Here is a 15,583-nt window from a genome sequence, read left to right on the forward strand (position 1 = left end):
TCTAAATAAACCGGTAAAAACCAGCCAACCATAAAAAAAACAGCCTGGTATTACTAGATTTATTTATTTTTAAAAATAGAAATTTCAATTTCAAAAATTCTATAAATTTGAACGATATGTTTTTTATTAATTTCAAAATTATTCGGCAAAGAAGATTAAACGGACACCAACTTTTTTCCTATAAAATTTAGTTCTGGCAAAGAGCAAACAATGAATTTGCACTCTGCGTGCTGCAGCACCAGCAAAAAAGCGCATCAAATAATAATGCGCGGCGGTGGCGACGAGTGGAGGGCCTCGCCGGTCGAGAGAGTGACAAGGGCCAATCAAAGTCATGCATTTTAATGAGCTCGGCGGCCCGAAAATAGTCGGTGGTTGGCTGGAGAGCAGAGTCCGTCGTGTGTGTGTTATTACGCGGCGGCGGTGCGGGAATGAATGCGAGCGAGCGAGGCCGCGCTCAAGGGCTGCTGCTGCATGTCAACACTCGAGGCATATTGCTGGCCTGGGCTGCTTGCTTGCTTTTAAGCTGCTTCAGCACTTTGAAGCTGTTGCTGTGCTCTGGATAATGTACATGATTCAATCAATGCCGCGCCGTCGGCCGGATGGAAATTATCTTTTTAGCGCGCCAAAGGTCTCGACCTTTGTCGTGACATTCACGTTGCCATTTTCCCGAAAGCAACAGCCTAATCGATCGGACCTTTAATTAAGATTAACAAGCTCGGATTATTGAGATCGAATTTTAAGTAAATTCGGCTCGCAAGACAATGAGAGATGCTATCACTCAAAATGAACATTGTGTGCGGCTGACGTTTCGCTAATTACCCGGCCCGTGCGCGGAAGACTTCGGGCCGGCGAGTGTAATTAACCTGCTCGCTCGCAAATGTCACAACAAGACCCCTGTATGTTCGCCCCTTTGTCAGACCCCTTTGTGCATATGCAGCCGGCCCGTCAGCCCGGACAAGTCGGTTGCATACCCAAGTAAACTCCATTGTGCGCGTTGCAAACACCGACTGCGAGAAGAGCAGCTGTTGCGAGGAAATCGCGTCAAAATTGCCCCACTTTCCGCAGTTTACCGACCAACTGCCGGCCCGTCATGCAGCTCCTGGACCGAATTTGCATCAAAAGTTTCTCGCCTGCACAGAGAGAGGTCAAAATTTCAATCAAAAGTTGCCGGGAAGTTGAGGACAATAAGGAAGCAAGAGGCACTCAACGTAATATTTAATCAGTGCACATTCTGGACGTTTGCAAAATAAAAGTTGAAAATTTCTCTCTCCTTGACAGACGCGCTTCAGATGCTTTATAATCCTTTGGCTAAGACTTGTCAGAGAGGGTTTTTGTCATGTCTGTGTCACTAAGTACAGAATTTAATAGTTCTTTTAAACTTAAACTTAAAAGGAAAGCGGGAAATTAAGTTTATTTCAGCAAAGTTTTTTGTTAAAAAGTCTAGCATTTTTTTCTATTTAACTCTACTTAATTTCAATTTTTTTTTTATAAATTTGAGCAGAATTCTTGCTATTGGTGGCGCCGTTTTGTGCAATGAATCCTTTTTTATTTTCAAATAAATTGTTTTCAACAATTGAATGTAAACAATGTGATGTAACAATTTGGACAAATAAATAACAAAAATAATGATATTAACAATTTCAAATAAAACCATATCTATAGAAATCGTATTTCTTTTTAAAGCGTTGACAAATTCTAATTTGCGTTTGATTTTTTTCAGTCAGATTTCAATTCTAAAGGATCTAGATTTCTTCTAATGAAATTTTAAAATGAGAATGCGCATATAATTTTTACAATCGATGTCAGTGGGGGTATATTTATTTCTATTTCATTAAAGTTTCTTTGCTTATTTTCAGAAAATTGGTTAAAAAATTTGCAACGCTTTTGTAAAAATTTTACTCTTTATTTCCAAAACATTTGAAAACTTAATTAATTTGATTTAACTTTTTTTAATTCTCGGGTTTTGGCGTTTTTGTCATTTCAGTTTGTTGTGCTCTCTATAATTATTAAATGCCACATTATTTTAATGGACCGCTCATTTTTCATGACATGCCGTAGTGCACTAGACAGATTGGCTTTTTGTATAGTTTTGCCCAGCAGTCGAGCTGCTCCGATTCCTCTGGCTCTCTGCGTACGAACGAACGAACGAACGAAAAACGAGTGCGAGCGTCAGCGAAATAAACTTTTTCCTGGGCGCTATTTTTCCTCGCCGCTTTCTATTTTCGCTTTTCTCTCTTTAGCCGCCGCTCGCCGAGCACAAAGAAGACTAAGGAGATAATATTTCGCCGCCGCTAATATCTCTTTCCTTGCTCTCGCCGGCAGCGCAAAATGCTGTTTCGCCGCCGCAACCGTAATGTACGTGTGCGTTGTAAATTTTAAAAAGCACACGTACGTATACGCACGCCGGGGCTTTTCTTATTCTATTTTCCGTGCTCTCTTTATTTCTCTCCACAAAGAATAAAATGCGTTGCTTTTTGCCGAGCGGCCAGTCACGAGCGGAAATGATTTAATGCACATCGCGTTGTGCAATTTCTGTTTGCTTGCTTTCGTTTTTTTTCCACGGTCTCTAGGAAGGCGCGGAGCACGTCGGCCGCTTCAATATTTAATAAATTGAGTGAGCAGCTCTCCACTTTGCGTGCGTGTTTACGAACCGGAGCGTGGAAATAGTCGGGAGACGGAATTGATAGAACTTTCCGATCACATACGCATGCTGATTGCCCCGCTAAAAGGCGATCCTGCCCGGAAAGTGGAATTCCTCGACCGCAAAGAAAGAAAAACGGCGACGGTGCAAAAGGTATAAGTAATAAATTTGATTCTGCAAAGAAAATCAACTCAAATGTTTGAAATCATCTTGTTTATTTACATGAAAATTATCTTTAATTTTTATTGTTAATGCTATGTCTGAAAAAGAGTAAGCATAGCACTTTTCTATTGGTATAAATTTGGATCTCCCGCCAAGGCGCAGCGCAGCGCGTTTACCTTTTGTTTGGAGTTAATAAAAAGTTAGTAGAGAACAAGCAAGTAGTCTTGAAACAAGCTAAGTTTTATTCAAGTGAAAAGGTGCCCTTATTTAGGTTACGCAAGCCAAAAGAAACATAAAAAGCAAGCTTAATGAGAAGAATAATTTGTGTAGATAATATTTAGGTAATAAGATATATCACAGCAGCCAGTCTGATTGACCTGTCCTTGCCCGCCTGCCCAAGTGTCCCGCCCGCCAATTTTAAATTCAAAACCAAAAAAAATTAAATTCAAGTTGAGAATACTGCACCGCAGCGCACGAGATATGACTTTTTTCTTCCGCTGCTCCAAGCAAGACTTTTTCTGCCCCTCTGATTGGCCGAAATTTGATCCGCGCTCCTGATTGGTTCCGCTCGCCGAAAACGAACAGGCGATCGAGAACCGACGCTAGACTTTTTAAAAAGTCAGTTGGAAATCGGTGGTCAGCGAGTACGGACGTATTTCGTGAGCCGACAGACTCAAAGGTGCGAGATAATTGCTGGGATGCACACTGAGGGCTGGTGAAGGCCCGGTTAAGTGCCCAGTTAATTATTGGTATGTACCAGGTTGCTCCGCGTCACCGGCTGGCTTGCTGTGTGTGACGGTTGCCCATATTTTTGCCCATGTAGTTAGCATTGCCTAAGTAGTGAAATTCCTTTTGTGTTGAATTAAGGACGTGAATCCGCGACTCCGCCAGAGCGTAGAGGACGCGAAGTTTTCCGTCATTTTTGATTGAAATTAATTGTTTTTTGCCCATTAAATTGTAATTAACCCTCGGCGTCGCCACGAGGCGTCAGCCATATTTGTTCCCCAACATTGCATTTTTCCCTTAAATAATTTTCCCTAGACAACCGACCCCTTGAGAATAGCGATTTGTATCGCGGCGTTAAATAAATGGTAGAATAAATTGCTGTGTATAATTAATTGAGAAATTTGAAATAAAATAATTTGTAATATTGTAAATGTAACTTGAGGTGATTTCATTGCCTCCGGCATTTTACCCATCTTTTGTCGTTGTGAGTTAGAAAAAAATAATTACACGCGACAAAACTTGGGGGCTCGGCCGTTTCTTTTGCGCCCCACTTATCTCTGTGGCAACGCGAAGCCCGGAATTTTCCCCAATTTTCCCAAATTTTCCCCAACTGAAAATTTGAAATTTCTCATTTGAGCGTGGCTTGACCCGCCATCTTGTTTGCACACGCTTCTGGCCGCCATCTTATTTTTCCAACATGGCCGCCCATAATAACCCCACAAATCCTTTCATGACTCCCCAAATGAAAGCATTTGAGAAAATTTCCCAACAAATACCACCAAATCTCTCAGCCGTGGCCCGGTTTGATGCGCTTATGACGCTCAACCAACCGCGAGCTCAAACCAAACATGCTCGGTCGTTGACTGACCAGCTAGTGAACAAACAACCCCTGCCAAGGTACACCGTGCACGAAAATTTTTCGGCACCTGCCTCTTTGGCCAATGACTCTACGTCACTGTCGTTTCACGACCACGGCCCACTGCTTCCCTCTCTCACTGGCAGTGAATGTTCCTCGTGGCCGTACAATACACTGGGCGATGGCGAGGGTGAGGCCTCTGGCCTAAGCGTGACCTCCTGGCCGATTTTGCCGCCGGAGATGCGAGCGCAAATCCAAGACGAAATTGAAACGCAGGCTCGGCAGTACGCGTTGCGCGCAAATCAGGCCGCCCATAAGGAAACACTCCGGTGGCGTGAAGTGGCCGAGCGGCGCACGGTTGAGCTGCGCCGTGAGCGCGAGCAGAACGAGCAGCGAACGCTGCAGTCCTGTGCGGCTCCGGTGCATGGCCCGCCGTCGCACGGCTCTCCGCCGCCAGGTGCAGTCAAAACTTCCCAGAAGCAATACTACCCTGTTGAGTCTGACCATGGAGGATATGCGTACTACCCTCAGCAGCATGCTCTCCCTCCACACAATACAGTCCCACAGCAGGGCTACCACCCATACCAATACATGCCTATGCCACCTCCGGGAGGCGGTTTCCCATTCCCGCCACCAACAGCGGCGTTTGCACCCCCAACTGCCGGTCAGGCACCGCGGCTCGGTCACCCACCATACCACCCGCAAATGACGGCAGCGGTTGCCGGTGGCATGCATCACCAGGCCCCGCCGTTATTGCTTGGGGGGCAACCGATGAACGCTCCTGCGGCTCTGCCCGCACCAATGACCGTTCCAAAGAACATGCCCAAGTGGTTCACTCAAGGCCTCCAACCACCCTCCTTCACCGGCATACAGAGCAAAATTTCCCCAATGGATTTTTTGACCCAGTTTGAAACTTACGCCTCATACATGCATCCAATGCACATTGATGAGACTTGCCGCGTGAGCATGCGCCTGCTCCTCAAGGAGGATGCTGCGTTGTGGTTCCGCACCTTTGAGGCCTATTCTCCACCCACTTACACCTACCAACAATTCACTGACGAGTTCAGGAAACACTTCCTTCCTCCCTCGTACAAAGACAAGTTGCGCCGCTTTATCCACACGCGAGTGCAAAACCCCTATGAGACCCTAGCCCAGTTTGTGAACGTGATGGCTGAGACCTATCGCCGTCTTGGTGAATCAATTCCCGAGACCGAGAAAATCCGCCAAATCATCTCGCACGTACACCCATCCTATGTGCCGGTGGTGGCGTACCGTCAGTTCACAACACTGTTCGAGCTTCTCTCGGAGGCCACAGCCATTGATGATCAGGTTGAACTGCAAAAGCAGTACAAACCTTTCACGGGCGAGGTACCTGACGCGGCGCTGTTTGTGCCCTCGGTTCCCAAAGCCTCGACCCTCTATCAGACCAACCCCGACTCACTGATCCCCGCAGCCCATGCTCCCACGCCGAGAGTGGCTGCCCCGCAGGGAGGAACACCTTACCAGTTCCCCCGGCAGGTGCTGCAGCCCCCGGCCGCGCCCCGGCTGCCCGCTCCAAACCTGCCTGTGTCGGCTCAGCCCACTCCGGCTGCCAAAACACCATTGGGCGCCAACACGTGCTTTCACTGCAGGCAGTCAGGTCATTTCAAGGCTGAGTGTCCTCTCCTTGCGGCTCCAAAAAACGCGTAAGCGGCCCGGTCTCGGCGTTCCCCCGCCGATCTCTGGGCCAGCCTACGGATTTTACCCTCCCGACTGCAGTGAACACATTGGAGTACCCGTTCTTGAGTCCCGCACTGCCGTCAAATGACAAAATATTCCAGACTCAGCTGGAAGCACTCCAACCCGAGTACAAAATTGACCCAGCATATCTGGAGGTCTTGGAGGAAAACAATTTTGACCCGGCGTCTTTTGACCCTGCGGCGTACGAAATTGACCCCGCGGCTCTTGATCCAGCAGAGTACGAAATTGACCCAGCGTTCTTTGAGTCCCATAATCTTGAGCCTGACCCAAAACCCCTGGTACCCGAGGAGTACTCTCTCGCAATCATGGGTAACCGAATAAAGCCTCCTGATAACCCACTGTCACAATATCATGCATTGATGACAAGCTTTGCCGCTCACCCAGGCATGGTTGTTCAGATCAAAGGGAAGAGCTTTTTAGCCCTCCTTGATTCGGGAGCTGACCTGAGCGTTGTCTCAAAAGTCATCGTTGAGTCTCTTGCCCTGCCAGTTCAGAAGTCGAACATTTCCAAAGTCTTCAGTGTCACAGGCGTCTCCATGGCTGTTGGAGATTGTGCAGTGACTATGAACGTACAGGATTCACTGGTGATGGTCAATCTGGTTGTCCTTGACACTCCCAAGCCTTGTCTCATCCTGGGCAGAGACTTTTTGACTCAAACAGACACAATTCTGTACTTTGACCGCCACGGTTGGTCCTCTCCTCTGTCAAAGGACTCAGTTGTACCCTTTGTACCCATTCCAATTCCACCTCCAGTACAGCCGGAGTATACACCCTACATACAAATGGTGCCGGCTGGAATAAGTTCCACCTACCCTACACCCATGGCGGCAGTTGCAGCGTTAACTGCCAGTGTTTCATCACAGCCCGTGCTTATCCCACCACAATCCTTGCCAACGGCAGTTGTGCCTGCAACTGCCGGTGTCACGCTCCAACCCGTGGCACTGCAGCGATGCAAACCAACCCTGCATATGGCAGTTGTTCCTGCAAGTGCCGTCCCTACTCCAAAGTCCGTGCGAGCGGTTGTGGCACAGGGGGTTGCCGGTGAGTTGCAACAGGCCGCTCCCCAAATACTGACTGTGCCTGCAACCATGAGTACCTCCCATGAACAGTGTCGGAGTGCCTCTTTCAGCCAGTCTGATACCGACATTGATGAAATTGCCACCCCTGTCCTGCCCATCTCTCAAGTTGAGGACTATCTTGTTCCTCCTTGCCTTGACTATGAAAAGATCACCCTACCTTTGTGCATTTCCACTGATGTGACGTTGCCTGACACAGTCCCTGAACCCGATGGTGACCTTGACCTCCATATGCTCTTTCAAGAACCATTGGAAAATACCCAGCCCGAAGTCATAGACACTTTGTCTGGTGACTGGAACCACACCTGGCAATGGTCTACTCCATCTCTCTGGAGTTTGAAAGTGCAGACCCCTACTCCAGCTCCCACTGTTTTACTCTGGCCTGAACAGGCAGAGTTGCCATCACACTTACCACAGGCCCTAGATCCTTCGCCATTCGCTTTGTGCACTGGCTTCCCAGTAGCCTATGACCAGCCCCGTGACAGGATGACACCTGAACGTGACAAAAAGCCATTAGGTGATGTTGAGCTACCTGAGCAGAGGCCTCCACTCATCTCTGCCGACATCAGCTCATACTGTGTGCTGCAAGACATGGCCTTTGAAGAACCAAGAACAGCCAAGTTGCGTAAGCCACCTGACAAGCGCTTTAGCTGGTGTGACCCAACCCTGATTCCACCTGAGAAGCCGCCAGATGAGTTCTCAGCGCTCTCTTTGAATCCTTCCCAGTTAAAAGAATATCATTCTGATGTTCATCCCGAACAACACCCAGCTTGCAGGCTCGCTCTTGCAATTCTTCCTTAAGTTTTTGTCAAATATCTTTGTAAGACATGTGACGAAAACTTGGGGGGCATATCACAGCAGCCAGTCTGATTGACCTGTCCTTGCCCGCCTGCCCAAGTGTCCCGCCCGCCAATTTTAAATTCAAAACCAAAAAAAATTAAATTCAAGTTGAGAATACTGCACCGCAGCGCACGAGATATGACTTTTTTCTTCCGCTGCTCCAAGCAAGACTTTTTCTGCCCCTCTGATTGGCCGAAATTTGATCCGCGCTCCTGATTGGTTCCGCTCGCCGAAAACGAACAGGCGATCGAGAACCGACGCTAGACTTTTTAAAAAGTCAGTTGGAAATCGGTGGTCAGCGAGTACGGACGTATTTCGTGAGCCGACAGACTCAAAGGTGCGAGATAATTGCTGGGATGCACACTGAGGGCTGGTGAAGGCCCGGTTAAGTGCCCAGTTAATTATTGGTATGTACCAGGTTGCTCCGCGTCACCGGCTGGCTTGCTGTGTGTGACGGTTGCCCATATTTTTGCCCATGTAGTTAGCATTGCCTAAGTAGTGAAATTCCTTTTGTGTTGAATTAAGGACGTGAATCCGCGACTCCGCCAGAGCGTAGAGGACGCGAAGTTTTCCGTCATTTTTGATTGAAATTAATTGTTTTTTGCCCATTAAATTGTAATTAACCCTCGGCGTCGCCACGAGGCGTCAGCCATATTTGTTCCCCAACATTGCATTTTTCCCTTAAATAATTTTCCCTAGACAACCGACCCCTTGAGAATAGCGATTTGTATCGCGGCGTTAAATAAATGGTAGAATAAATTGCTGTGTATAATTAATTGAGAAATTTGAAATAAAATAATTTGTAATATTGTAAATGTAACTTGAGGTGATTTCATTGCCTCCGGCATTTTACCCATCTTTTGTCGTTGTGAGTTAGAAAAAAATAATTACACGCGACAGATAAGAGATATTTTAGTTAATATAAAAGTTTAAACGTTTTTTATTTAAACTCCTTTTTTATTTTTATTGGTAAAGAACGTTTATGAAAATTTTTCGCTTTATATATTTTTATAAATTTTAATTAAAAATTTTTCAATTTATTGTTCGTTTGCATTATTGTTGTTTATTGAATTGAACGTCGCAGGCGTGCCACAAATTAGCACTAATTAAATATATTTATAATATAACTCAATCAATTGAATCATTCTTACTCATCATATTGGTGCTACACGCACATTACAACGGTCTGACTGAGGTCTGCATCCTTGTTTGATAACTTACAATTACTTACACATTGAATATTTGTTATCTCTGAAACATTTTATTTCACTAAATATTGCAAATAGTTCAGGGCAATCCACAAGCGTAACAAGTTCTCAATAAAATTAAGCCTAGTGATGTAGAGCAATAAATTGAATATTTAAAAAATTAATATTTCTATAATTAAGTAATAATCATGTATCTTAGCAAATAATTAGAAGTTTGAAGAAGTTGACACTCGAGGGGATGATCATGGAAAAGCCCGATCGCTTCATTTCCAATAATTAAAAGGTTCTTATTTCGCATGAATCATCATCATTTTATTCATTAATCAATTTGATCAAATATACTGATATTCTTAAGATTCTTGATTTCAGTTATGATTTGATAATTAAATTGATCAATTTGGTCAGTTTAAGCGTAAAATTATATTTCAATTGTAACAAAATTTGATTACTCGAAAATATATACTTTTTTTCCATTCCACTTATTGAAATTTCACTCGACCCAAATTGATCTCACTTACACTTCTTATTTTCTCTTCGTTTCTCATCTCAATGCACAGCATTCAAGTGCTTTTTCCTACTGCGGGTCGGAGCGAGCAAAAAAGAAATTGAAACGCGGAAGGAGGAGCAACGCGCGCCAACAATAGTTGCGGGGCGTAAATAATAAAGTTTCATAAATTCAAACCGGCTACTCGTGCGCGCGGCTCTCTCTATATATAAAAATTCGCACGTATACAAACAAACACACACACACGGGCGAGGAGAGAGACTCAATTTATTTATCCGACGCGCGCACTCGTCCGGCCGTAAAAAGTAATTCAAAGGTGCGGGGCAAACAAAGATCTCTCCTTATTTTTCTGCTTCCCTGCGGGCCGAGCGAATAAACTAAATCCGTGACTTGAAACTATGAGCGAGAAAAATATCCGCACACGCGGCGGCGGCGGAAAGTAAGCCTCGGGCACACTAGTTTGTTGATATTTGGTGGCCGAAGAAGAAGAAAAAGCGGCTTAAGATGAGGTGCCACTGCCGCGCACTATTTCAGCTTAGGGAGGAGGGAAGTAAGTTGCTCTCTCTCTCGCAGAGAAGCCGCCCGCCCGAGGTGCTCCCAACATTAACGTCGCACGACATGTGTTTGTGTCATTTCCCATAAAGAAATATATACGGCGAGATGTGCCGCCGCAGACCACGGACGCGCAAAGGGGGAAATAAATAAGTCATATGCGAGGGGGTTGATAAATTAAAAAGGCTTCTAAAAAATTAGCATTGAAAGGAATGAAAGAGTAAAAACAAACATATTAATTTAATAACAAGAAACCGCGCTCTTGAATAAATTTAAACAAATCTCAAATTATTTTGAAGTTTTCGCTGTTAAGGTGACATTTCTGGACCTCCAGTTACTTCCTTGCAATTTCAACCCCTTAAAATCCTATGAAAAAATGTACACAATTGACGACATCAGGGGGTGAATTTCGTCACTTTTATTGAGATTTACTCGGTCTAGAATCCAGAAAACCCATCCATCCTTAATTGTAAAAATTGAAAACAAATCTTTTGCTTTTCAGTGGATAAAAATTTATGATTACTGTTGTTTATGTGTTAAAATTGTTCAATTGCTTCTACAATCAATTATTGAAAACAATTTATTAGAAAGAAAGGAATTTTTGTACAAAACGGCACGATTGTTGCTAAAACTTCCGAGATCAAAAAGACCCCAAATGTCGGTTGACTTGTCATTTGATCTTACCTTTTTTATTTAATAGTGAATTAATTTTATTTTATTTTATAAATAAAACCAAACAAGATTTTAAGATCCAGAATCCTGGGCTTGAAAGGCGCTCAATATTTATGTAATTTTTCAGAAATAAGTTTTAAATCCTTATTCATTTTATATAGAAAAAAATTCATAATTTTCTGTTGAATGTAGTTTGCATTAACACAAGAAATGGAAAAAACTTATAAACTGCTGATTTTGATTGTTCTCCGTGTGTGAAAAACGACCGGTGGTATGTTGCTTTCTTTCCCATTCGATACGGACCCCATCGTCCTCGATCCTCTTCCGTTTGCAGCCAATTCCATTCTCCTCGGGTGCACCACCACATCTCCTGGGGGCTGCAACTCATATATCCTAGTGAAAAAGCGGCCTGCTGTCCCTTGCTCGCGTCGGGAGATAAACTAGATTAGCATTTCTCACATGTGGCGCCCACCTCACTTTCTCTCTCTCACGCCGAGACACCCTCGAAAGTCTTCAGCTGATTATACAGGCGGGGGATGAAAAGAAAAGTTGGAAAAAAAGTAAAAAAATTCACCAAAATTTACTTGTAGAGAAATTCAAGCCAATTTATTTCTCTCAGAAATTAATCAAATCAATACGCAAGACCAGAGTTTCATTTTTCACCAGGCAGCAATCCAAACTGCCAAATGAAACTAATTTACGGCCCCCCTCGGCTCTCCTCCGCAGCTCATTCCAACTTCTTACAGTTTTTTAGCGCGCCGAGGGAGCAGCAGCAGCAGCAGTCGCATAATCCGCAGCACAGACTTTTTCGTCTCGGCGCGCAACTTTTTAATTACTCGTTTGATTAATTTTACGGCCGCGTCCAAATTGAATTTTTTGCCACCCGCGAGACGCTCGCGCGGTGGCTAGAATAAGGAGCCGTATGTTTCAATTAATTTCACTTTAGGCCGAGCACGAAATAATTACACAGCGTTTCTCTCCATCATTCTCTAATTTCAAGAAGAAGTTTGCATGGCAAGAAGAAGAAGAAGAAGTGTGGAGTGCTTAAAAAATGCGGCGCACGTACGCAAAGTTGCGGTGATAATTGCCGCGCGGAGAAGACACGCCTCGGGTTTCTCTTCACCGTCGTCGTGAGTAATTTGAATTTACACCGCGCGCGCCTACTCGCTTCGATCATGCGAACTCCAAATTAAAGAAGAAGGAAAATGAGAGGGGTCGGCGATGATGACGTCACTTGCCGGTGGCGTGACTCTCGGGGAGCAAAACACCTTCCTTGACACTTTGCCGCGAATTCGAGAGTTCAACTTAATTTAATTCAATGATTGGAAAACCTCCTGCACGTTTATTTCGGTTTCCAGTTTAAAATTGGATTGTTACGTGTAAATTCAACCCCTAATCTCTTTTTAATCAGTTTTTATTCTCACGCTTCTCGAGTTGGATTTCGATTGAGGTTAACAAGTGAAAAGCAAATTGCGGTCGACCGGTTAGTTTATCAACCCTTCAGCTTGTATGTAACGAGGAAAATTATTAATTTCTGAACTTATCAGCACCGACCGTTGGACATGCGACGGTTAAAAATGAGCACCCGGAATTTATACCGGAAAAAGAGTCTCGGGGACGAGGAGGAGATAAGAAAAGGAAACTGCGCTCCGTCGTGTTATTTCTGGCGCAGGAGAAATATAATATACCAGATTCATAATGAACGACCGGTTTGTTTGGAGAGAGAGAAACAGAACGTTGAGAAATCGATCAGCTTGAATGTGTTTTGATTTCTTTTTAATTGCGATTGGGATCGTATTTCTCAGGAATAATGGCTGCTTTGAAATGAAGATATATATGGACGCTGAAAATGCATTTTAATTGTATTGGCAGATACAAAATCTGGTCCATGCATTAACATGATTAAAAACTGTATAATTTTACTTGAATAGGTAAATTTAAAGAAAAACAAAACAGACTGTATGCCAAATTATTATCATGTATCTATAAAGTAGATAATTTCAATTATTAGTAATTTAATTTATTTGGATAGAATCAAGGATTGTGTATTCTGAAAAAAACAGCTCCTTAATTATTTTTTCATTTGTCATATAACAAAATTCATTAATGTAACATAGTTCTAGGTAGATGAATTAAATATTATTAGACAAAATTAACTTTTTTTATTAAAAAAAAAAAAAAAAAAAAAAAAAACACTTAGCAATCTAAAAGTTTTTCATTAATTATTAAACAGTCTAAATTACTTTTGGGTGGATCCAGGAATGATTTGGGTGTGATTGTTGATGAAAAGTTACCATTTTGAAATTCATGTATGTTGTTGGGGTTGGAAAAAGGTGCTTCCTCCTAAATTTTCAGCTAAAAATATTGGGTGCTTTTCCGGGAAATCAGATTTTTCCAAAAACACTAAAATACCAATATCTCTGCTCCTACTAAGAATAAACGTATGCTCTTTTCACGTTCAGACGTAACTTTTTACGCCCGACAACTTTGCCATTGACAAATTTTGCGTAGGTCAAAGGTCAAGGTCACTAAATTGCAAATTTCACTTTTAAACGCAATTTTCGCAAAAAAGCACCCCTCAGATTTTTTTCGCAGTATACGAAAAAATGTAGCCCCAAGTGTGTAAAACAAAATACTTGATTTTCAGAATGGTAACTTTTACTGTTAAATTTATAACACTAACTAAATATTAAAAAACAGTGAAAAATCACTTTTCCGCAATAGAAATTAATTTTCAACCAGCGATAACTCTGTTTCTGTTACAGAAACGACAAAATGTGTAATGACAAAACGTGTTTGTCTTGACTTTCTGCATCCAACCATGTATCAGTCAAGAAGGTCAGGTCACCTAAGGTCATTGACCTCGGTGACCTGTGACCTTTAAACACGATGTTGCTAATTTTTGAAATTATTTTTCAAAATTTAAATAGGTTTTATTATTTCCTACACAAAAAACTTGCAAAATCGTGTTTAAAGGTCACAGGTCACCGAGGTCAATGACCTTAGGTGACCTGACCTTCTTGACTGATACATGGTTGGATGCAGAAAGTCAAGACAAACACGTTTTGTCATTACACATTTTGTCGTTTCTGTAACAGAAACAGAGTTATCGCTGGTTGAAAATTAATTTCTATTGCGGAAAAGTGATTTTTCACTGTTTTTTAATATTTAGTTAGTGTTATAAATTTAACAGTAAAAGTTACCATTCTGAAAATCAAGTATTTTGTTTTAAACACTTGGGGCTACATTTTTTCGTATACTGCGAAAAAAATCTGAGGGGTGCTTTTTTGCGAAAATTGCGTTTAAAAGTGAAATTTGCAATTTAGTGACCTTGACCTTTGACCTACGCAAAATTTGTCAATGGCAAAGTTGTCGGGCGTAAAAAGTTACGTCTGAACGTGAAAAGAGCATACGTTTATTCTTAGTAGGAGCAGAGATATTGGTATTTTAGTGTTTTTGGAAAAATCTGATTTCCCGGAAAAGCACCCAATATTTTTAGCTGAAAATTTAGGAGGAAGCACCTTTTTCCAACCCCAACAACATACATGAATTTCAAAATGGTAACTTTTCATCAACAATCACACCCAAATCATTCCTGGATCCACCCTTTTATTAAAATTTTTATTGTTAATTTAATTTAGTTTAAATAAACATTATATATAATATTATATTAAACAAATATTTTGAATTATACTTGATTATAATTAAAATAATGTAAGCTACCAGTATTAAAAAATAACAAAATTGTATTAACTCAATCAAAATAATCATTTTTAATTTAAAAAAAACCGGGTGTTCTGAAATTATCCTTATATTTATCACATCATTAACATGCTCTAAAATTACAATGTTTCCCATGTTCATTCTAAATGATCTTTCATTAGACAAAAATTATAGTTTTAAAGTATTATTTAATACTTTTAATTTTAAAATCAGTCAAATAATTTGACACGTTTTACTTGCAAAAATAAGCTAAATCAATTTACTTTCAAAAATAAATCCTGCGGCCAAGTTTTTGCCAACGCATTTTGCTTGTTTATTGACTGCCAATACAAGCTCTGCCCAGTTGGTCCACTTACTTGATTCGGGCCTCAATTAAATCACAGCCAGCCGGCCGATTTGCAGCGCACAAAAATCGGCCGGGCGCGTTTTGATTTATGGCTGCAGGGGTGTATTGTTTGCTGTTGACGGTCCTCGGACGGACGGGCAGATTACGCACGCCCGTTTGAAGTCGCCAACGGAGCGAGCGACCAGCAGGCCTTTGATTTAATGCCGATCGCCATGTGCTGCTCCGAGCAGCCGCTATTTCGTGTAGTTTGCTCCAAATGCGCCGGATAAAGAGAGTGTGTTTTTTTTTTACTAAACAAGAATTTCTTTCCCAGGTTGCGCCTTCCTGACGTACTTCAACCGGGACAGCGCGCTGACCGCCCAACGCGTTCTGCATGAGCACACGACTCTGCCAGGGGTGAGTACAAAAAAAATATTTATTTCAATAATTTCAAAAATTTAGTGAGCTATTTTCTAAGCAACCGTGGAAAAATTTATAACAGAAAAAAATATGAAAGTTTAAAAAAGTTGTTTTCTACTTCAATGCATAATTAATGA

General features: G+C 42.4%; 1 protein-coding gene across 10 annotated transcripts in view; it reads left to right on the forward strand.

Moving 5' to 3' along the window:
* LOC132202622 (CUGBP Elav-like family member 4) overlaps positions 1-15,583 on the forward strand; it is a 310,726-nt gene that overhangs the window by 85,088 nt on the left and 210,055 nt on the right. For all 10 annotated transcript variants that reach the window (XM_059629639.1, XM_059629653.1, XM_059629701.1 and 7 more), the window contains exon 2: positions 15,361-15,443. In XM_059629639.1, the coding sequence (XP_059485622.1) occupies positions 15,361-15,443 (83 nt within the window). The remainder of the gene's footprint in view (positions 1-15,360; positions 15,444-15,583) is intronic.

The sequence above is a fragment of the Neocloeon triangulifer genome, unplaced genomic scaffold (assembly GCF_031216515.1).
Source record: "Neocloeon triangulifer isolate White Clay Creek 2 clone unplaced genomic scaffold, ASM3121651v1 ptg000002l, whole genome shotgun sequence".
Lineage (NCBI taxonomy): Eukaryota > Metazoa > Arthropoda > Insecta > Ephemeroptera > Baetidae > Neocloeon > Neocloeon triangulifer.